This window comes from Nerophis lumbriciformis, linkage group LG26 (genome assembly GCF_033978685.3).
Source record: "Nerophis lumbriciformis linkage group LG26, RoL_Nlum_v2.1, whole genome shotgun sequence".
Classification (NCBI taxonomy): Eukaryota; Metazoa; Chordata; class Actinopteri; order Syngnathiformes; family Syngnathidae; genus Nerophis; species Nerophis lumbriciformis.
The window spans coordinates 20,372,501-20,397,965 of NC_084573.2; the positions used below are offsets into that span (position 1 = coordinate 20,372,501).

General features: G+C 37.6%; 1 protein-coding gene across 6 annotated transcripts in view; it reads right to left on the bottom strand.

The window, feature by feature from the left end:
- The window catches only part of LOC133623823 (brain-enriched guanylate kinase-associated protein), a 98,686-nt gene that overhangs the window by 7,628 nt on the left and 65,593 nt on the right, over positions 1-25,465 (bottom strand). For 5 of the 6 annotated variants that reach the window (XM_061987239.2, XM_061987242.2, XM_061987238.2 and 2 more), the window contains 2 exons: positions 3,153-3,314; positions 1,392-1,458 (listed from right to left, as the gene is read on the bottom strand). In XM_061987239.2, coding sequence (XP_061843223.1) covers positions 1,392-1,458; positions 3,153-3,314 — 229 coding nt within the window. Of the gene's footprint in view, positions 1-1,391; positions 1,459-3,152; positions 3,315-14,038; positions 14,198-25,465 lie in introns of those variants that run through there. The other variant, XM_061987241.2, reaches the window with a different exon arrangement.

Here is a 25,465-nt window from a genome sequence, read left to right on the forward strand (position 1 = left end):
TACCTAATTTCACAACAATATCTGCGGCTTATAGTCTGGTGCGGCTAATATATGGAAACATATTTTTTTCTTTAACAATTTAGCGGGTGCGTCTTACAAACTGGTGACCTCTATGGTCCGGTAAATAACGGTATTTAATTTTTTTTTTTTTCATTTACTTTTACAACAGTGTTTTAACTTTACTAAACACTGAGAAGTGACAAATGTTAATTATGCAGATCACACTGTAGAGGGAGCATAACTATAACTTATTGCTGTCATAACCAAAAATGGCGTCCTCTTGGTATGCCATGATGAATGGCCTTGACGTTATCAGGAACAGGCTGTTCTGAAAAACACCCCCGAGGACACCTCAACGATGGACGCTTCCCTTTTTCTCAACAACACCCGGTGTCGAACTTTGAGATCGGCCCCAGTCCACAAAAACATTTCAACATCACACCCAAGTTAATTGGGCATACATGCACGCACCCGCCCCTTCCTCAACTAACGCCTTCACCACTGCTTAATTCCTGGGGTTATGGATGGCTAGTAGCGCTTTATAGCAGCAGGCCGGCCTCCAGGGCCCCAAATTCCCCCCCCCCCCCTCCCGAGGGTCCAGCCTTAGACTGATATTTTTTACTCTTCCCCCCCTTCCCAATATCACCTTTTTCCCACCTTTTTTAAGGAGCGCCATAAGTGGCTGATCCGTTGGCGGTCCCGTCTTGTCCCCCTTGCTCTTAGTGGGACTGTGCCGAAAATGAAATTTCAGTTCTTATGTGTCTTGTACATGTTAAAGAATGGACAATAATAAAGCATATTGAATCTTGAATGAGTTGCGTTGAAATGTGGAATGTATGTATTTTGTGTTTGGATTTACAAAAATAACCAACATTAACTTCCGTCTACTGCCTCGTTCTTGCTCGAGCGCATGTTACCGCTTGCATAAACTAAACAAATGCACACAAAATTAAGCACCAATACATTTTCTTTGAGGTATGCTTTTTTTAGTTCCAGTTGTGTTCCCCTTTTTGACCGAGGCTGGCAAGGATCCTGCTGGTGTCGCAATATGATGTAACCACCGGCTGCCTTCTGCTGTAACAAAGCCACTTTTTGGGAGCATGTTGATCATGCAACTGCTATAATTACATCTTTTCTTGTCTGGCCAATGAGGCGAGGTGTGTTGCACTGAGAAACAATGGGGCTGCTATCACTCTGCTGTTTGGAGGAGGACAGACAAATGTAATAAGCCATAATTAATGTCAGTGGCACCTACAGTACGAGCAGGACGGGGCATTTATGGAAGAATTGTGTGGGAAACATTCTGTACCACCTCACAAATGCATGTCTTGGTTTGCTTTATTCTTCAGACCGCAGGTTTCTAAAGATGGCAACCCCAATTAATCACTCACATCTCTGTGAATCTTCTCCTCCAGGTCCTGGTTGATCCTCTGCAGTGCTGAATAGCTGCTTTGGATCCTAAAGCAAAAAAATAAACCACATACTTAAGGCACATCCATCCATTTTCTACCGATTATCCATTTCGGGGTCGCGGGGGGTGGTGGAGCCTATCTCAGCTACAATCGGGCGGAAGGCGGGGTACACCATGTGGACAAGTCCCACCTCATCGCAGGGCCAACACAGATAGACAGACAACATTTACACTCACATTCACACACTAGGGCCAATTTAGGCACCTACAGTACTAAATCAACACAGGTGTGCCACTAGGTTCTGTTATTAGTCCACAGTTGTTTAGAATTGAACAAAAAGACAGAATAACAAAGAGGAAAAAAATACAATGCATCTGACTGGATTGGAAACATATCTATTTATAGACACTCTGGGATGAGCTGCAGTGAAAAAGTGTAAAAAACAAAAAGTGGATACAAAAATAGAACGGTAGGACAATAAACACTACGCTTAATCATCTGGCTATTTCTGTTCTCACAACTTTCTTGATCTTTTAATACATAGATATAACAATAATTTTCTTGTCATAACGATATAAAAGAAGTTGCATCATGGCGGCTGTTCCTTTTGATAAATCTAAGCACGCAAAAATGTCAAAAAATACCCAATATGAATCTACTGTACTAACAGCTATTTTCAAGACATATAGGAATTAAAATAAACTATGTCAACATGTAACACATGTTCCATTTTGCCAATACTAATTACTTAATATACTTGTAAAACTCACATTGTACCTTCAATACTTCGTTATGGAGTATACTATTTGATCATTTAATATCAGATTAGTCCTATACAATCAAATATTTGATTTTTTAAATGTAATTCATAATAACAACAACAATGACAATAATAAAGTTGGATACATTTCAATTAGAAAATGTAAACACACACATATATATATATATATATATATACACACACATATACATATGTACACACACATACACGTATATACATATATGTATATACATACATATACACATATATATATTTATATATATATGTATATACATATATACATACACACACACATATATATACACACACACACACACACACACACACACACACACACACATATAGATACGTATATATATATATATACACATACATATACATATATATATATATATATAAGTGTATATACATATATACACGCACACACACACACACACACACACACACACACACATATATAGATACGTATATATATATATATATATATATATATATATATATATACACACATACATATACACATGCATATACACATATATAAATGTATATACATCCTGGACAAGTCGCCAACTCATCTATTTTATTATATTTATTTATTAACTACAAAAACACAAGTTGCATGGCTCTGTGTGTTTCTAACCTTAAAACCTTACAAGCGGCTGGAAATGTGAATTTCTCTTTGGAGATGAATAAAGTATATAGTATCCATCAATGTAAAGATTATTAATGTTATCCTTACATCTATTTATCCATGTATTGACATGTAACAATTTAATTATTATACATTACAATATTACATCATTATAATGATTATCGCCTGTACATATGCCAACATTTAGCATTCTAAATCAAGCTTCTCAATTTAAGTATATAAAACTGTATTTTTTTGGACTTTTTTTTTTTTCTGGACATTAATTTTTGCCACACCTTTTGAGTGTAACCAGTTGGTATCATCTCACCTGCGCAGTTTATCAGTAAACTTGTCCAGTTCTTCCTGTGCGCGCCGCAGCTCCGTCTCCAGGTACTGACGCGTGGAGTCAAACTCGCTCTGCAGCAACTCCAGCTTGTGTGTGGTGTAGGAAAGCCGCTTCCTCAAGTCTTCTTTCTGCTCCAGCAACGAGCTGCACACACACACGCACACGCACACGCACACGCACACACACATCTCAAATGATTGTGTCCATATTTGTGAACATTAATGCACACCAAGTTGTTAATGGACTTGCAGTGTTGATGACAGGGTGACACAAAAGCGCTTTTTAAAGCGAAACATGAGGAGACGGAGTCAGCATTTCCGGCGTAAACTCTGAATACTTGATATGAATAGATTGTAGAGCCTTTAATAGTGTGAAAAGCAACACCCCCCGACATGATGAAGACTATTTTTAGGGTCTATACCTTAACGGGCCTCATTGGAACAAAAGGGCAAGTTTAAGTGTGAAAAGAGAAAACGTGGGTTGGTGTGATGGATCTGCACGGCCAGGCTTAATGGACCCCGTATTGACGGACAGATGGAGAAAGGAAGGTAATGGCTCTATCCGTGGCTAGATAACAAATGAATGGAGATGCGGTCATGGCGCTCTTTTCACTTCCGAGCCTCCTTTTCTCTCTAATAACCAGATCAGATAGACAAAAGGTCGACACAGAAAGAGGGCCTCTTTTCAGTGCTTTCAGGTCACGCAGACATCTCGTTAATATGCGTGACGATGACTTTGCAGAAAGTGGATTTTTTTTTTTTTTTTTTTTTTTTTTACAGAACATGTTTGTGTGTTATAAACTTACGTGTATTGAAGACAAATGTATGCAGCAGCCGGACGGCTCTGCAGAGACTGAGCTGCACCCCAGGCAGAACTCCTACTGGTTGATTTGAACCGCAGTGAGTTGAGTCACTGAATTTTGGCAACACGTCCTCCTCCTTATAGTGTTAGGTGGGATGTTGGGGATGATTGGCCTTTTTCCACGCCTCCTTTTGCCCCACCACTCATTTAATCTTAGAGTGGAACCCCCACACATGAATACAATCTGTTTGCATTTCAAACATAAACTTTCGGTAACACTTTAGAATGGGGAACATATTCACCATTAATTAGTTGCTTATTAACATGCAAATTAGTAACATATTCTCTTAATTAGTCATTATTAAGTACTTATTAATGCCTTATTCTGCATGGCCTTATTATACAACCTCACCCTAACCCTCTGTCCCTAACCGAATAACTGTAAATTAAGTCTTTGTTACTTACAATATGTTCCCTTAGTGTCCAAATAACTCTAAATTAAGTCTTTGTTACTTACAATATGTTCCCCTAGTGTCCAAATAACTCAATTTAGAGTTATTTGGACACTAGGGGAACATATTGTAAGTAACAAAGACTTAATTTACAGTTATTTGGACACTAGGGGAACATATTGTAAGTAACAAAGACTTAATTTACAGTTATTTGGACACTAGGGGAACATATTGTAAGTAACAAAGACTTAATTTAGAGTTATTTGGACACTAGGGGAACATATTGTAAGTAACAAAGACTTAATTTAGAGTCATTTGGACACTAGGGGAACATATTGTAAGTAACAAAGACTTAATTTACAGTTATTTGGACACTAGGGGAACATATTGTAAGTAACAAAGACTTAATTTAGAGTTATTTGGACACTAGGGGAACATATTGTAAGTAACAAAGACTTAATTTTGTGTCCAAATAACTCTAAATTAAGTCTTTGTTACTTACAATATGTTCCCCTAGTGACCAAATAACTCAAAATTAAGTCTTTGTTACTTACAATATGTTCCCCTAGTGTCCAAATAACTCTAAATTAAGTCTTTGTTACTTACAATATGTTCTCCTAGTGTCCAAATAACTCTAAATTAAGTCTTTGTTACTTACAATATGTTCCCCTAGTGACCAAATAACTCAAAATTAAGTCTTTGTTACTTACAATATGTTCCCCTAGTGTCAAAGACTTAATTTGACTAGGGGAACATATTGTAAGTAACAAAGACTTAATTTAGAGTTATTTGGACACTAGGGGAACATATTATAAGTAACAAAGACTTAATTTAGAGTCATTTGGACACTAGGGGAACATATTGTAAGTAACAAAGACTTAATTTAAAGTCTTTGTTACTTACAATATGTTCCCCTAGTGTCCAAATGACTCTAAATTAAGTCTTTGTTACTTATAATATGTTCCCCTAGTGTCCAAATAACTCTAAATTAAGTCTTTGTTACTTATAATATGTTCCCCTAGTGTCCAAATAACTCTAAATTAAGTCTTTGTTACTTACAATATGTTCCCCTAGTCAAATTAAGTCTTTGACACTAGGGGAACATATTGTAAGTAACAAAGACTTAATTTAAAGTCTTTGTTACTTACAATATGTTCCCCTAGTGTCCAAATGACTCTAAATTAAGTCTTTGTTACTTATAATATGTTCCCCTAGTGTCCAAATAACTCTAAATTAAGTCTTTGTTACTTACAATATGTTCCCCTAGTCAAATTAAGTCTTTGACACTAGGGGAACATATTGTAAGTAACAAAGACTTAATTTTGAGTTATTTGGTCACTAGGGGAACATATTGTAAGTAACAAAGACTTAATTTAGAGTTATTTGGACACTAGGAGAACATATTGTAAGTAACAAAGACTTAATTTAGAGTTATTTGGACACTAGGGGAACATATTGTAAGTAACAAAGACTTAATTTTGTGTCCAAATAACTCTAAATTAAGTCTTTGTTACTTACAATATGTTCCCCTAGTGACCAAATAACTCAAAATTAAGTCTTTGTTACTTACAATATGTTCCCCTAGTGTCAAAGACTTAATTTAAAGACTTAATTTAAAGTCTTTGTTACTTACAATATGTTCCCCTAATGTCCAAATAACTCTAAATTAAGTCTTTGTTACTTACAATATGTTCCCCTAGTGTCCAAATGACTCTAAATTAAGTCTGTGTTACTTACAATATGTTCCCCTAGTGTACAAATAACTGTAAATTAAGTCTTTGTTACTTACAATATGTTCCCCTAGTGTCCAAATAACTGTAAATTAAGTCTTTGTTACTTACAATATGTTCCCCTAGTGACCAAATAACTCAAAATTAAGTCTTTGTTACTTACAATATGTTCCCCTAGTGTCCAAATAACTCAAAAGTCTTTGTTACTTACAATATGTTCTCCTAGTGTCCAAATAACTCAAAATTAAGTCTTTGTTACTTACAATATGTTTCTCTAGTGTCCAAATAACTGTAAATTAAGTCTTTGTTACTTACAATATGTTCCCCTAGTGTCCAAATAACTCTAAATTAAGTCTTTGTTACTTACAATATGTTCCCCTTGTGTCCAAATAACTGTAAATTAAGTCTTTGTTACTGACAATATGTTCCCCTAGTGTCCAAATAACTCAAAATTAAGTCTTTGTTACAGACAATATGTTCCCCTAGTGTCCAAATAACTCAAAATTAAGTCTTTGTTACTTACAATATGTTCCCCTAGTGTCCAAATAACTCTAAATTAAGTCTTTGTTACTTACAATATGTTCCCCTAGTGTCCAAATAACTCTAAATTAAGTCTTTGTTACTTACAATATGTTCCCCTAGTGTCCAAATAACTCTAAATTAAGTCTTTGTTACTTACAATATGTTCCCCTAGTGTCCAAATAACTCTAAATTAAGTCTTTGTTACTTACAATATGTTCCCCTAGTGTCCAAATAACTCTAAATTAAGTCTTTGTTACTTACAATATGTTCCCCTAGTGTCCAAATGACTCTAAATTAAGTCTGTGTTACTTACAATATGTTCCCCTAGTGTACAAATAACTGTAAATTAAGTCTTTGTTACTTACAATATGTTCCCCTAGTGTCCAAATAACTGTAAATTAAGTCTTTGTTACTTACAATATGTTCCCCCAGTGACCAAATAACTCAAAATTAAGTCTTTGTTACTTACAATATGTTCCCCTAGTGTCCAAATAACTCAAAATTAAGTCTTTGTTACTTACAATATGTTCTCCTAGTGTCCAAATAACTCAAAATTAAGTCTTTGTTACTTACAATATGTTTCTCTAGTGTCCAAATAACTCTAAATTAAGTCTTTGTTACTTACAATATGTTCCCCTAGTGTCCAAATAACTCTAAATTAAGTCTTTGTTACTTACAATATGTTCCCCTTGTGTCCAAATAACTGTAAATTAAGTTTTTGTTACTGACAATATGTTCCCCTAGTGTCCAAATAACTCAAAATTAAGTCTTTGTTACAGACAATATGTTCCCCTAGTGTCCAAATAACTCAAAATTAAGTCTTTGTTACTTACAATATGTTCCCCTAGTGTCCAAATAACTCTAAATTAAGTCTTTGTTACTTACAATATGTTCCCCTAGTGTCCAAATAACTCTAAATTAAGTCTTTGTTACTTACAATATGTTCCCCTAGTGTCCAAATAACTCTAAATTAAGTATTTGTTACTTACAATATGTTCCCCTAGTGTCCAAATAACTCAAAATTAAGTCTTTGTTACTTACAATATGTTCATACTAAAGTGTTACCAAACTTTCTATTAAAAATATGTTTTTCATTAGAAAAGTTGTCTTACATTCGGGGTCTAGGGATTTTCCTCAACAGGTGGAGTCTGACGATTTTTCCCCGAGCAAGCCAGAGCTTTTCTTCCTGTCATTCACACACACTAGTGACCTGGGGCCTCATGTGTTAAACCATGAGATTAATTTGAGCTCAGGAGCCGCACAGAGGAAAATCTATTCCCACGCGGGCCGGACTGGTAAAATCAGGGCATTAAAACGTAAAAATAAAGACAACTTCGGATTGTTTTCTTTGTCTTACTCTGGCCAAAAATGGAACATGCACAATCTGAAAATGTACATATTACAAATACCGTATTTTCCGGACCATAGGGCGCACCGGATTATAAGGCGCACTGCCGATGAGCGGGTCTAGTCAGGTCTATTTTCATACAAAAGGCGCACCGAATTATAGAGCGCATTAAAGGAGTCATATATATATATACACACACAGGTAAAAGCCAGTAAATTAGAATATTTTGAAAAACTTGATTTATTTCAGTAATTGCATCAAAAGGTGTAACTTGTACATTATATTTATTCATTGTACACAGACTGATGCATTCAAATGTTTATTTCATTTAATTTTGATGATTTGAAGTGGCAACAAATGAAAATCCAAAATTCCATGTGTCACAAAATTAGAATATTACTTAAGGCTAATACAAAAAAGGGATTTTTAGAAATGTTGGCCAACTGAAAAGTATGAAAATGAAAAATATGAGTATGTACAATACTCAATACTTGGTTGGAGCTCCTTTTGCCTCAATTACTGCGTTAATGCGGCGTGGCATGGAGTCGATGAGTTTCTGGCACTGCTCAGGTGTTATGAGAGCCCAGGTTGCTCTGATAGTGGCCTTCAACTCTTCTGCGTTTTTGGGTCTGGCATTCTGCATCTTCCTTTTCACAATACCCCACAGATTTTCTATGGGGCTAAGGTCAGGGGAGTTGGCGGGCCAATTTAGAACAGAAATACCATAGTCTGTAAACCAGGCACGGGTAGATTTTGCGCTGTGTGCAGGCGCCAAGTCCTGTTGGAACTTGAAATCTCCATCTCCATAGAGCAGGTCAGCAGCAGGAAGCATGAAGTGCTCTAAAACTTGCTGGTAGACGGCTGCGTTGACCCTGGATCTCAGGAAACAGAGTGGACCGACACCAGCAGATGACATGGCACCCCAAACCATCACTGATGGTGGAAACTTTACACTAGACTTCAGGCAACGTGGATCCTGTGCCTCTCCTGTCTTCCTCCAGACTCTGGGACCTCGATTTCCAAAGGAAATGCAAAATTTGCATTGTTGGGTGATGGTTTGGGGTGCCATGTCATCTGCTGGTGTCGGTCCACTCTGTTTCCTGAGATCCAGGGTCAACGCAGCCGTCTACCAGCAAGTTTTAGAGCACTTCATGCTTCCTGCTGCTGACCTGCTCTATGGAGATGGAGATTTCAAGTTCCAACAGGACTTGGCGCCTGCACACAGCGCAAAATCTACCCGTGCCTGGTTTACAGACTATGGTATTTCTGTTCTAAATTGGCCCGCCAACTCCCCTGACCTTAGCCCCATAGAAAATCTGTGGGGTATTGTGAAAAGGAAGATGCAGAATGCCAGACCCAAAAACGCAGAAGAGTTGAAGGCCACTATCAGAGCAACCTGGGCTCTCATAACACCTGAGCAGTGCCAGAAACTCATCGACTCCATGCCACGCCGCATTAACGCAGTAATTGAGGCAAAAGGAGCTCCAACCAAGTATTGAGTATTGTACATGCTCATATTTTTCATTTTCATACTTTTCAGTTGGCCAACATTTCTAAAAATCCCTTTTTTGTATTAGCCTTAAGTAATATTCTAATTTTGTGACACACGGAATTTTGGATTTTCATTTGTTGCCACTTCAAATCATCAAAATTAAATGAAATAAACATTTGAATGCATCAGTCTGTGTGCAATGAATAAATATAATGTACAAGTTACACCTTTTGAATGCAATTACTGAAATCAATCAAGTTTTTCAAAATATTCTAATTTACTGGCTTTTACCTGTATATATAAATATATATGGGGGTGATTTTTTTTTTTTTTTTTGTGTGATTTTTTTTTAATAAAGAAATACAATCATGTGTGCTTATGGACTGTATCCCTGCAGACTGTATTGATATACATTGATATATCAAATCAAATCAAATCAACTTTATTTATAAAGCACATTTAAAATTTACCACAGGGGTAGCCAAAGTGCTGTACAATGAACAGGTTAAAAGATAAAACGAGTACCGAGCAAACACAACACAACACAAACAGAACACGATAAAAAATAAATAATTAAAATAGAATTAATAAAAACATAAAAACATAAAAACAGGATCACAGCAGGTGTATTATGGGGCGCCATTGCAGGATGGATATCACTCAGTGTTAAAAGCCATGGAATAAAAGTATGTTTTTAAGAGAGATTTAAAAACAGGAAGAGAGGAGGCTTGTCTAACACTCAGAGGTAGGTCGTTCCAGAGCTTGGGAGCAGCAACGGCGAAAGCTCTGTCACCTCTAAGCTTCAGCCTTGTGTCAGGGACCGTCAACAGCAGCTGATCGGCTGATCTTAAGGATCGGGTGGGGCAGTAAGGCTGAAGGAGGTCGGAGAGATAGGTTGGCGCGAGGTTGTCTAGACATTTAAAAATAAATAAAAGGAGTTTAAAATTGATACGGTAACGCACAGGGAGCCAGTGAAGGGACGCTAAAATAGGGGTGATGTGCTCACGTCTGCGGGTCTGTGTTAGCAGACGAGCAGCAGAGTTCTGCACGAGCTGCAGGCGGGCGAGGGAGGCCTGGCTAATGCCTACATACAGGGCATTACAATAATCAAGACGAGTCGAGATAAAGGCGTGGATTAATTTCTCAAGATCATGTCTTGATAGAAGCGGTTTCACTTTCGCTATTTGGCGTAATTGATAAAAGCTTTTTTGAACGACGCTGCTGATTTGTTTTTCGAATTTAAAATCTGAGTCAAACTTTACCCCCAGGTTTGTGACACAGTCGCTGAGATACGGGGTCAGAGTGCCGAGGTCAACGTTGGGGGAGGGAGAGCGACTTGGACCGAACAACATAACTTCTGTTTTGTCTTCATTTAGGCTCAGGAAGTTAGCTGAAAGCCAGACTTTGATGTCGTGCAGGCAGTCAATAAGACGTTGAACCGTGTTATTTTGTGCCATGGGAAAATAAATCTGGCAATCATCGGCATAAAAATGAAATGCAATACTGTACTTCCTAAAAATAGAACCAAGGGGGAGAAGGTAAAGCGCAAATAAAATTGGGGCAAGGATTGAGCCCTGGGGGACCCCATGTGGTAAAGGAGCTGTGGACGACATAAAACTGTCTACTTTTACACAAAAACTCTTGTCGGTTAGGTACGACCGGAACCAGTTGAGGGCGGCGCCCTTAATGCCCACACAGTTCTCAAGACGAGTGATTAAGGTGGCGTGGTCGACGGTGTCGAACGCAGCAGACAGATCTAAAAGCACCAGGACAACATATTTACCAGAATCAGTGGACAGGAGGATATCGTTAAAAACTTTTAGAAGCGCTGACTCTGTGCTGTGGAGGGCTTTAAAACCGGACTGCAACAGCTCAGTGATACCATTATCCTCTAAGAAGGGCAACAACTGACTGTAGACAACCTTCTCTAATATTTTGGAAATGTATGGAAGATTAGAGATAGGTCTGAAGTTAGAGAGGAGAGAGGGGTCGAGGCTGGATTTTTTAAGTAGAGGTCGTACCACTGCATGTTTAAACTCTACTGGAACTATTCCAGAAGAGAGGCTACTATTGATAATGTTAAGGACACTTGATCCAATAGTAGCAAGTACCTCCTTAAACAGGCGAGGTGGGAGGGCATCTGCAGGAGAACCAGAGGGCTTCATATGACTAACTGTGTCACTTAAAAAAGAAAAGGACACCGGCTCAAACTGATGGAAAACAGAAGAGAAATGCAGGGGAACAGAAGGGTCATATGAAGGCTGAGATAGACTGGCTCTAGTTGACACAATTTTGTCAGTGAAAAAATGGAGACAATTTTCACAGAATTCAAAAGAAGCATCAAAACCAGCAGATTTGGGAGCATCAATGACAGTGTTAATAGTTTTAAACAGAACTCTGGGGTTGTTACAGTTAGAAGATATAATCTGAGATAGATATATATTCATTTCTGCTTTTACAGTCATCTGAAAGGAAAACAGGCTTTCTTTAAAAATGGCAAAGGACACATGCAGCCTGTCTTTTTTCCATTTTCTCTCTGCTCTTCTACATACGCGCCTGGCAGCCCGAGTGACGTCATTCAACCAGGGCTGAGGCGTGGCTTTAGCGCGGCAACATTTGAAAGGCGTGATCGTGTACAGTGTTTGTAAGCAAATAGAGTTGAACCCAGAAACCAACTCTTCAGTATTCAGACACACAGATGCTGCAGAATTATCATCACAAAGAGTCGAAAAAATAGAGGAGAACCGAGCAGGAGACGAAGAATTAAACATGCGAGAGCGTATATATATAGTGTATATATTGTGTTTTTATGTTGATTTAATAAAAAAAAAAAAAATATATATATATATATATATTTATTTTTTTCTTGTGCGGCCCGGTACCAATCGTACCGGTCCGCGGCCCGGTGGTTGGGGACCACTGGTCTACATAACTTGTAATGGTGGTTCTTTGGTCAAAATGTTGCATAGATTATGTTTTACAGATCATCTTCAAGCCGCTTACTGACAGTCGCTTCAGGATGCGCCGTTCTGTGGGCGGTCTAATTTACGTGGCTCACCTTCGGCAGCGTCTTCTCCCCGTCATGTTTGTTGTAGCGGTGTAGCGTGCAAGGACGGGGGTGGAAAAAGTGTCAAAAGATGGAGCTAACTGTTTTAATGACATTCAGACTTTAGTTAAATCAATAACGGAGCAGCATCTCCTCATCCGTGGCTCACTAGTGCAATAACAACGCCGGAAATTCTAGTAATAACTAAAGTTCTTTGGGTGAATAATTAAACTCACTACACCGGTATGTTTTAGCGCTTTCATGGCGAGTTTACTGACAGATATAAGTAAGAACTTTACACTACTTTATATTAGAAGTGGCAACAGCGGAGGATTGAATGTCCCATAAGAAGAAGATAGAGAAAAAGAAGAAGCTTATTGACTAAGACATCGTCACAAACTACAAAGGCGGACGCGCGCACATTTTCAGGCCTTATGCAGATCCCAAATATACAAACAGGTACTAGAAGGTAAGAAAAGTTGCTTTTGCATAATATTGCGAAACAAAACGCCAGATAATATGTCTTACCTTATACACACACCATAATAATACTCGTATGTTGAAGCACAGTACAATCCATCAAGCGGTGCGGCTTCATAGCTTACCAAAGTCGTACTAAAACATTTTGATAGATTTTTGAGCGCCGTGTGTAATGTTCTATGTTTTCAATGGAACATATACAACTTTGGTGTTGTCTACTTAAGTCATTTTGCAGTCTACACGTATCTCTTATGTGTGACTGCCATCATATTGCAGTCTACACGTATCTCTTATGTGTGACTGCCATCTACTTGTCACACTCATCATTTCACCTTGTACCAAATAAAATATCTTCTAGGTCAGTAAGCACAACCAGAAGTAATCTGTACATTAGGCGCACCGGGTTATAAAGCGAGTTTTGAGAAAATGACAGGATTTTAAGTGCGCCTTATAGGCCGAAAAATATGGTAATCTTCTTGGCAAAACACTTTAAGTTAGTTAAAAAAAATTCTGAGGAAAAAAATTGGTGCCGTTTCAAAAACACCATGAAGACCACAATGAACTTAGACTTTGTCTCAGTGTTTTTACAAAGCCATTAAGCTTTAAGCACTTCCTGTTTTGAATGGTCATGTTGGCAGTTCATTACAAACGTTATGGGAAAGCAATGGAGTGTTTCCTCAAACCGCCGCATTGGTGACATCCGCAAACTGCCACAACACATTCATTTGTCATCATTCAAATATTATAACATAAACAAAAGAGTTATCCAAATGACACCATAGCCGAAATCAAGGTGCCATAACTACAAACTTAACCAATGTGAACATGGTAGATTTAAGTATGAAATAAAATAGAAGAAACACAACAAATGTAAAAACACAAATTTTTACAAATGAGTTCTGGGCACGCACATCGTGCATTCAACCAATTGCAAGCGCCGCATTGAACTCTAACTACAAAGATGATGGTCAAGTTGACTTAAGTCTTTGCATCTTACCGTTTCGTTATTTTATCCGTTGAGTGGATCATTTACGATGAAAGAAGGTATTGTGCTGCCGCCATCTGCTGCCAGCCACAACAGGAGCAGCTGATTGCTTGCACCTGCACTGATTGGAGTAGCGGAAGCCAATCCAGAGGGCATGTCAGCTACAATCAGCTGACATGTCATCTTTAAACGATATTTAGCAAATTAATCCCCCCGACTTCCGCCCGATTGTAGCTGAGATAGGCTCCAGCGCCCCCCACGACCCCAAAGGGAATAAGCAGTAGAAAATGGATGGATGGAATCTTGTGGGCTGCAGGCCGGATTAAACTTGTTTGCGGGCCTAATACGGCCTCCGGGCCGTACGTTCGACACCCCTGTGTTAAGAGTTGCATGGATTTTCTACTAAAAATAGACATGGGTTAAAATCCAGAAAAAATTGTACTGGAAAAAAAAAAATTCAGACACAATAATGTACGCGCACGCAAAAATTCAAGCACATTTAAAGTTAAAGTCAAAGTTAAAGTACCAATGATAGTCACACACGCACTAGGTATGGTGAAATTATTCTCTGCATTTGACCCATCCCCTTGTTCACCCCCTGGGAGGTGAGGGGAGCAGTGAGCAGCAGCGGTGGCCGCGCCCGGGAATCGTTTTTGGTGATTTAACCCCCAATTCCAACCCTTGATGCTGAGTGCCAAGCAGGGAGGTAACGGGTTCCATTTTTATAGTCTTTGGTATAACTCGGCCGGGGTTTGAACTCACGACCTACCGATCTCACCCCTTATAAATACGCAAATCATATTGAAAGTCTGGTTTGAAAGTCTGGTTTGCAAAGGTTGCATTACCTTCACTCGAGGCGGGGTATGACAGTAGTAATGTGCGTAAGCGCTGCACGCTCTGGCCAATCACAATTCAGTCGGAGGTGCTTCTTGTGATTCCAGCGCATGACAGAATGATTGTGTACCTGAGAATTTAACACGGGCCAAATAAGAAATAAATGGTTGGGTCAGGAAGAAGGTGAAGAAGAAGAAGAAGAAGTGCGTGGCCAAAACAGACTCGGGGGGGGGGGGGGTTGTTGCTGCACCCTGTTTGAAAAGATAATCACTGCAATGGTAAGTACAACTTAAGAGATGGGTGACTCTGATTACCCCCAATATAAAAATTATTTGTGTATCTTGCAACAAAATGTGTTCAGACAGCCAAATTAAAGTTTCACGTAAAAATTAGGTCATTTTTGGTTTGCAATATTTTAAATAAAAAGGATACGCAAGACTTTGACTCTTGTTTGATTACTCAATTTATTATTATAACACAGAAGCGCTTCTAGCAGTAGCAGCTGTACGTGATACAAAGACGGGTCATTCCCTCCGGCGCCATTTTTGCCGCAATTACCGGCGGCTGCTGTCAGCCCGACTGGCCATGCTGGTCCTGGAGTCATTGTGACAGCAATAGGTGGCAAAAAGATTGCCTCGATAAATTAACAGACGTTCTCACAAATTTGAATATGAAGCATTTACTGCATTGGCGAAATGATGATACTAGCTGAGACTTTTGAAGATGAGGTAAGAAGTAGGACCCTACCAAAATTAAACCAGGAACAGCACTTATGCCTAGAGGGCGCTCACTCTCAAAGGAGCTATAAGCATTATATCCCGCCCTCTTCCTGGTCCGACCATGTAAGCCACACCCCACTAATATAGAAATGTACTGTATTTAGACTTAGACTTAGACTTCCTTTTTATTGTTATTCAAATTTGAACTTTACAGCACAGATAAGAACAAAATTTCGTTACATAAGCTCATGGTAGTGCAGGATAAAAAAGCAATAAGGTGCATATATAAATAAATAAATATATATATATAAATAATATATACATAAAATAAATAAATATATATAATATATATGAATAAATAAATAGATTACTGTACAGATAAATATATTGCACTTTTTCCACATGCGTCCACGTTTATGGATGTATGTTACATTGTCTTTTTTATTCCAGCGAGTTAATCCATTTTGGGGGGAGTTGAGGGGGATAATTTAAATTTTTATGCGTTTAAGAGTCTTACGGCCTGAGGGAAGAAGCTGTTACAGAACCTGGAGGTTCTGCTTTGGAGGCTGCGGAACCTCTTTCTAGAGTTCAGCAGTGAAAACTGTCTTTCCAGTCTATTACAGTATTTGTTAAATCTCTACTCTTAAACCAATATTACTAACATACACATGATAACGGTATTGCAAACACGGCGGTATTGCCGTTTCACATTGCTAGCAATAATGCTGAAAGTAAAAATTCAATCACACTTTTTTCAGTTGATGTATTTTGAATATTTGCCTTCCTTTTCTCACATTTTGGTTAATTTTCTTCACATACGAGGTAGAAGGTAAATGGTTAATATAAATGATCAATCAAAATTCAATGGTGAATCCAAATTTTGAATCTAAATGTTAATGTAAATGATAAATCTCAATGTCAACTCTTAAAGGCCTACTGAAACCCACTTCTACCGACCACGAAGTCTGATAGTTTATATATCAATGATGAAATCTTAACATTGCAACACATGCCGATACGGCCGGGTTAGCTTACTAAAGTGCAATTTTAAATTCCGCGCGAAATATCCTGCTGAAAACATCTCGGTATGATGACGCCTGCGCGTAACGTCACGGATTGTAGAGGACATTTTGATATAGCATGGTGGCCAGCTATTAAGTCGTCTGTTTTCATCGCAAAATTCCACAGTATTCTGGACATCTGTGTTGGTGAATTTGCAATTTGTTCAATGAACAATCAAATCAAATCAAATCAACTTTATTACAATGGAGACAGCAAAGAAGAAAGCTGTAGGTGGGAAGCGGTGTATTGCGGCCGGCATGCAGCAACACAAACACAGCCGGTGTTTCATTGTTTACATTCCCGAAAGATGACAGTCAAGCTTTACCATTGGCCTGTGGAGAACTGGGACAACAGAGACTCTTACCAGGAGGACTTTGAGTTGGATACGCAGACGCGGTACCGTGAGTACGCTTCCAAACATTTGATCGCTTGCCCGTACGTGCGTGCCGCTATGTGCATGTCACGTACGTAACTTTGGGGACTTTGGGGAATTATATGTGCTGTATGAACTTTGGGGAGGTGAACGGTACTTTGGGCTGTGGGATTGAGTGTGTTGAGCAGGTGTTTGAGTTGTATTGGCAGGTTATATGGACGGGAGGGGGGAGTTGTTTGTTATGCGGGATTCATTTGTGGCATATTAATATGTCTTGTGTTTATTTACTGTTTTAGTCATTCCCAGCTGAATATCAGGTCCCACCCGCCTCTCACAGCATCTTCCCTATCTGAATCGCTCCCACTGCCCTCTAGTCCTTCACTCTCACTTTCCTCATCCACAAATCTTTCATCCTCGCTCAAATTAATGGGGAAATCGTCGCTTTCTCGGTCCGAATTGCTCTCGCTGCTGGTGGCCATGATTGTAAACAATGTGCGGATGTGAGGAGCTCCACAACCTGTGACATCTCGCGCATATCGTCTGCTACTTCCGGTATAGACAAGGCTTTTTTTTCAGCGACCAAAAGTTCCGAACTTTATCGTCGATGTTCTCTACTAAATCCTTTCAGCAAAAATATGGCAATATCGCGAAATGATCAAGTATGACACATAGAATGGACCTGCTATCCCCGTTTAAATAGGAAAATCGCATTTCAGTAGGCCTTTAATCTAAATGTTAACTCTAAACTTAAATCATACGTACAAATGTCAAATCTAGCTATAAATGTTAAATCTAAATCTTAAATGCAAATGTACATTTAAATGTTCAAAATAAATGTTATATTTGGACTTAAAAGTTAAAACTGTTCCAATATAGATGTTGAATATAAATAGTAAATATATATTGGCATTAATCTATCAATAATCAGCTGTCATGTTATGCATTTTCTCATCATTGGCACAGCACATCCACTTTAAAGCATGACAGTCAGAGATGTGAGAGTGTCTTTGCGCATTAGAACAGTAGGATTTTTGCATATTTTCTAAATATTTAGATTTACACGTGAAGAAACATTTCGATTCAGTCTTTAGATTTGTATTTGGATTTCATATTTACATTTCAAAATTACATTCTACATCAAGCGTTACAAAATGGATGGATGGATCTATATTTATATTGAACATTTACATTGAGATAAACATTTAACATATAGATTCACCATTTTATTTTTACGTCAAATGTGAAAAAAAAATACCGCAATAATACAGTATCTGTGGCCTTAAGCCGTGATGACATTGTACCGTGAAATTTAGAGATTGTTACATTGCTAGTGACACATGCTAGCGTGTGGTATTACGTATTTTTTTTGTTTAAAAATGTAATGTGGAGCAGGTGACATACTGTACCATTAATATAATCAACACATGGCTACTGGAGATAACCTGTCATGACAACTAAAACACTTGATAAAACTGGACGCTCGCGCTCTTCTGTTTTCACTTTCTTTTTCTCTTACCGCCGAAATACACATGTACACGTTATGTGTTTGGCATCAAACATTATTTTCTTGGATATTTTACAAGCTTTTTCAAAAACTGAGGTTCCGGTGTATCTGCCTAAAGCGGGGTCAGCAACTCGCGGCTCTTTAGTGCCGCCCTAGTGGCTCCCTGGAGCATTTTTAAAAAATTATTGAAAATGGAAAAAGATGGGGGGAAAAAATAATGTTTTTGTTTTAGTATGTTTTTTGTTTGAGGACAAGCATGACACAAACCTTCCCAATTGTTAAAAAGCCAATTGTTTAATATGTTTGTGTGTATGCTTCACTTATGAGAGTATTTGGTGAACATCGTTTTGTTCGACTAATTTCGGCGTTTCTGGAACTCACCATAGTGTGGACTGTGATGCAACAGTTTTACATGTAAAATCTTCCACTCCTTTGTCTCATTTTGTCCACCAACAGTTTTATGCTGTGCGTGAATGCACAAAGGTGAGCTTTGTTAATGTTATTGACTTGTTGGAGTGCTAATCAGGCATATTTGGTCAGTGCATGACTGCAAGCTAATCAATGCTAACATGCTATTTAGGCTAGCTGTCTGTACATATTGCATCATTATGCCTCATTTGTAGGTATATTAGAGCTCATTTAATATCCTTTACTTTTATCCTTTGTGTATTGAATTTATATTTACATGTCTCATGACACATTATTTCTATGTTATATTGGCTGCATTTCAGTTGTTTGTGTGCCATGTTGTTCCAGACCACAGCAAACATTACCTAGCTTGTCTATTAAAAGAAGACAGCCTGCCGTTTCATTTAACTTGGACACACACATCTATACCTTTGGCCATTCAAATCCAGTAATTATCTCACTTTTTGAGTAGCCACTGATTTACTAATGGCTTCTAATGTTGTAAAAATGTGTAGAATAAATATTACATTTCAACATTTCTGTCAACGAAGATTTGCTTCAGCCTGCGACACATAGTAATTTCGATAGTAGGCTGTTATAGCTAATATAGACACTTACTGTACATCATGTGTTGCCTTCATTACAACACTTATATAAGTATTTTCCTTGTTTGCGGCTCCAGACGGATTTGTTTTTTGTATTTTTGGTCCAATATGGCTCTTTAAACGTTTTTGGTTGCCGTCCCCTGGCCTAAAAACTAAATGCGCACCCTTCCAGATTATTTCATCAATCAATACACCATATGTTTTGTATTAGAGACATTCGTAGAAAACTGTATGATATTTTTAGGATAATATTGTTTAATGGTTGAATATTAGGATACTGAAAGACTAATGTCACATTTTACGAGAAAAAAGTTGGATTATTATACAACCATTTACCTCATGTAAAAAGGTTATCATTTTGTTGGGGTCTGTCAGTCAGATAGCAACATATTTTAAAAACCTATACGTCAATATTCATGAAACTTTCAGGAAATGTCCTGAATTGTATTGGCAAGAACAGATTAGATTTTGGGGGTGATCTGGATAATTTCTACCCACAGAGACAATGAGAGTAAATGACAAGACCCTGTTTATTAAATTCCGCTATAGAACCAGGTGCTTTCCTTTTGCAGAGTGTTCGGAAGCGACACATGAACAAAACAAACGTGCACAGACATGTTTCATTTTATCCATTGATTTGCTTGCATGTTACCAACAACGCTCAAAAACGTAAGGGCGGATTGTCATAACATTTTTTAGGAAATATCAGAAATGGGATTAGAAACTAGTGATTCTTTATTATTGGGGGATAGTGACCGGCAGAGGTCTGCTTTTTCCATGTTTTTATGACATGATGAGAAACAATTCTCATCATGTCAGTACATTTATGAAAATATACACTGTATTTACAAACTAATCTTTGTATTTTTTTTGACGACTTCACATCAACACACACCGCAATTTCCGCCTTACAAAACACACGTTTCATGAAGTAGCCTTGGGTAAAGTAGTTTAGCCCCCTCTTAAGTGATCGCTGCAACACATTTTCAGCAACGGGAAGGAAAGCTATGCTTATTTGGTCTGAAATTCGGGCAAGTGATTGCTGATCTTCCGCCAACATTAAGGAAAGCGTTCAAGCCATGACAACAGTAACCAAGAGGGCGCAGATTAGCGGGAAAAATCGGAAGTGTCCATAAACTGCTGTGGTTTGAAAGTCAGTACTGAACTGTAATGAGAATAGAGTTAGGTATCGAGCATCGATGGGAACGGGGTCTTACATTACGAATCTCCTGGAATCGTCCAAATTGCAAACGTCGATTCCAATTTTCGATGCTCAGCCTGCCGACCAGAAGAATTAGCTGCCGCAGAGGAGGCTAACAGCTCACTGTATTGTACACACTGTGTAGCCACTGTACGACGACGCTAAACATGTTACACAAACAGAGGAAGCGCAATCAGGAGCCGGCAAGCTAATAGCTAAGCTAGCCGCTAAATTCATTAATGAAGTTTAAGAAGTGTAAATGGACGCATGTTATAGCAGAAAGTATGCATTATTAAAAGGAAATGATGGAGTGGTACACAGGCACCACCAACGAATCACTTAATTAAATATCAAAACACAGTGTTACTGTTCAAATTGTGTATAATGTTATAGTGGCCAAAAATATTAAATATACTTGCTAAATAAAATGTCTGCCTTGTTTTTGATGAATATTTAGGCCCTCCATGCTAATGTATTTTCATATTGGTCATTATGATTGTACTTGGAAAGCCAGGTATTTTCTGAAGTGTATTTGGTGAAAAAAGTTTGAGAACCACTGCTGTAGATTGATAAAAGTCTGGAGAGATGACAATATAACAATAACTGTTGGGCTGCTCTGTTGCTGTTGAGGGATCACTGCCAGGAATACATGTAACAGGAAGACAAGGGTAGTATCAGTATAGGATCGATACTAGAGCAATCAAGTTGATATTTTTATTTTCCCAAATGTATTTCTTCTTTTCCATTTTTGTTAATGTTTACAATCCCAGGAAAAAGGGCCTAGACACAAAAGGACTTTGAGGCTGTAGTAGATAGTAGTTTTTGCTTTTGTTTGGCTATTGTACACTTATGACTTTGTTTTGATCAAACAATTGTATGTAATAAAATAGAATAAAGAACAAGTTTAAATATTGTGTTGATATTGATACACCGTCAGTAGCACTCACCGTAAATAATTCTTAATAAAACATGTGAAATATCTGCTGATTTTAATCATGGACGATCAGAATCCGCATCCCTAGAATTAAAGGTGTTTCTTAACCCTAGAGCAGGGGTAGGGAACCTATGGCTCTAGAGCCAGATGTGGCTCTTTTGATGACTGCATCTGGCTCTCAGATAAATCTTAGCTGACATTGCTTAACACGATAAATAATGAATAATTCAGCTGGTAATCACAGTGTTAAAAATAACGTTCAAAATATAAAACATTCTCATGCATTTTAATCCATCCATCCGTTTTCTACCGCACCTGTTCAAGAATTCGCATTAATGGTAAGAAGTATCTTATTTATTATTGGTTAGCTTCAGAATAACAATGTTATTAAAAAGAATAAGAGACTTATTATACTCTAAAAATGTTGGTCTTACTTAAAAATGCACGCATTTAGTTGCATTCAGTGTTAGAAAATATGTTATGGCTCTCACGGAAATACATTTTAACATATTTGGCTTTCATGGCTCTCTCAGCCAAAAAGGTTCCCGACCCCTGCCCTAGAGGGCTGCCAAAAAATGTATGTTCCTCAGGTGCAGTACTCAGTTGTAATACACTTTTCCACCACTTGTGGCAGTGATGACAATCTCAAACAAACCGAAGAAGCGCAAAAATGATGACTTAAGTGGTAAAGCTGTATATACATTTGCACTTTAATTGTATTGTCAGTTTAGTAGAGAAACGTATGTATTATTACCGGTAATTTGATTTATTTTAGCGTAATTGTATGTACATTTATTTTTAGTCCGTTATATTTGATGAGTCCCTTATTATGCAGTATATTTGGTCATATCATTTGACAAGGTTATAAACTGTAAGTAGGTTCAATATAATTATTGAATACGACTAAAATCAAGAGTAAGATGACTAGTTCAGTGTTAATATTTGAGTATGTTCCAGTCCCTCTGTAGTGGAAGAGTTTGGCTCCTAGGTCAAAAAGGTTAAGAACCCCTGATCGAACAAAAACGACAGGATATGTGCAACTTTTCTTTTTTATGGAGGTTTTCAAAATAAAGTGAAACTTCTGTGTAAGTGTACTCCTGTGAAAATAAACATACAATTTGTATTCCAGTTCAAAGGATTGATATTTATAAACTGCTTGAAAATAGCCCTGTGAGAATAGTACATTTTTGATCATGCCTCTTTAAAAACTCATAACCAAGATTCATTGAGGACCGTAATTGTCAATTCAAATGATACCCAACCCTAAATGATAAACATGGTCTCTTTGTTCCGAAAAGAACCAGCGTTTACTTTTGTCACAAATGGTCACATTTAACTTATCATTTCACTATTCCCCCATGCCTTCCGTTATTTTAAGACCTGCAATGCTTTTGGTCTCTGCGCATTTATAATTCAGGTGAAATGAGCCCCACGGCACCGCAATTTGTTTGCAAACAAACTTGCTCTTTTGAAGGTCAGCATTCGGTGAAATGAACCAGACAGTGCGTTCCAATGCACCAGTTTTACTTTGAACTAAAACCTAATGTATTAAAAGTGAACATGCACATTAAGGATTTCCCATGATCCTCTCTTCTTGGTCTGTCCACCGTCATAAACCATGAATGTGTCTTCAACTGTCCAACCCTGACCACCGCATGGCTTCCTAATTGATTTCTCTGCAAACCCAATGAGCAGATGCCAGTCTGAGGGGTGTAGTTAACTGCTCTCGGATGAGGGTTCATTCGTATTTATCCATTAATAGGACTCAAGAGTGGATGAAAAGCGCCCCGAGATAACTGCTCTGATTTAAATCTAACAGGACTCTTGTAAGGTTGCCAGCTTGTTGAATTGTCTTTGACACTATTCAATATGTCTGCCTCACCCAAAAGTTTAGACAAATTGGGCTTTTCCTTTGCAATATCACATAACCGTAGAGATGGGAACCAAATCTGGTATTTTTTGGGCACCGACCGAATTCCGCCAGTCATACTGGGCACTGATTTACGTAAAATCCAACGGTGTCATTTTACGGTAACTGGGTTGCGCGTGACGTCCCGCCCTGTTACATCTTAGCGCTTCAACACTTGGCAATCACTCCAGCAGCACTGAGAGCATACTCAGCCAAACTACCTCTAGGTTATGTGTGTCAAACTCGTTATCATCAGGGCCACATCGCAGTTATGGTTGCCCTCAGAGGGCCGCTTGTAGCAGCAAATAATATATGAATACAAATGTATAAAAATGTACCTAATGATAATAAATAATCGCCTATGCATTTGACTATATCTTTTTTTCCAAAAAATATCTATAGATTTTACTGTAAAAAACTGCCTGCTACAGTATGTTGCCAGCATTTTACTGCAACATTTGCAGAAGTGTTAATATTCTTGATTCAAAATGTTTGTCTTAGTTATCATGAACAGTGTTAATTTTGACAGCAGTTTTTAAATTTGGTTTTAATTTTTTTTATTTATCTCCTTCATTGATGTGAATCTTTGATCGATAGACAATTAAACCTCAGAAACTAAACACACATTTACACACCAATGCCTGAGAAGGAGCAGGATGAAGAAAAATCTTATATTTTCCTGCCCCCTTCAACATAATACATAGTCTTATTCAATGGATATCATACAAACCAAACAAATATATCCAAATATATGAAAACAAACAAAAAAAAACACAACAAGTGCAAAACTTCATGAAGTACAAACCGAACAAAAAAAGTAATATACACCTCACGGGATGATACAAAACAAATACAAAACCAGACAAAAAAATAAGTAAAATAATAAATATAAAGCAAAATGTAAACACTTATGGCTGTCCATATGATCTTATTGTTCTGTCTTTATATATTTTTTTCAATTGGAATATATTTTTACAGTCTTTTATCTCATTGTAAAGAGAATTCCATAGTTTAACCCCCACCACTGATATACACATTTGTTTTAAAGTTGTCCTTGAATACTGATGTTTTCTTCTACGCTCTTCATTCTCAGAAGTGATGACAAACATTTTTTTGTAAATTTGCTGGTAATGTTTTACTTTTAGCCTTAAAAATAACACATACTGTCTGTAACTTTACTAGCTCCTGTAGTTTCAATAAATCAGAATTAATAAATAATATGTTAGTGTGTTCTAAGTAATCTACTTTATGAATAATCCTTATAGCTCTTTTCTGTAGTTGATACAATGCCTTTATGTTACTCTTATATGTGTTCCCCCACACTTCCACACAGTAGCTGATATATGGCAATATAAGTGCACAATACAATATACGCATTGCCCTGTAATCTAACACATATTTGACCTTGTTTAATATAAAAATACTCTTAGACATCTTTTTCCGTACATGTACAATATGAGATTTCCATGTCAGACCGTCATCCAGTATCACTCCTAAAAATCAAAGTTCAGAAATCCTTAATCATCCATCCATCCATCCATTTTCTCCCGTTTATTCCCTTCGGGGTCGTGGGGGGCGCTGGCGCATAGTATTTTTATTCAAATGTATTTTAGCTTTAGTCATCTAAATTGATTGAGTTTTAGTCGACTAAATTTGTCAACATTTTAGTCGACTAAAATAACAGTACATTTTATCGACTAAAATATAAAGTATAAATGGTAGCGCATCTTTGAAGTTGTCTTGAAACCACTTTTAAGGTTGTTGCAGAGCATCTAAAAAACTAAATTTACAACAAGACCTGTTTTAGTCAGGGTAAAACCGGTCATTGACGATAACTAAGATGAAAATTTTTAGTCAACAAAATTTAAATGGAATGGAAAAACAGTACCA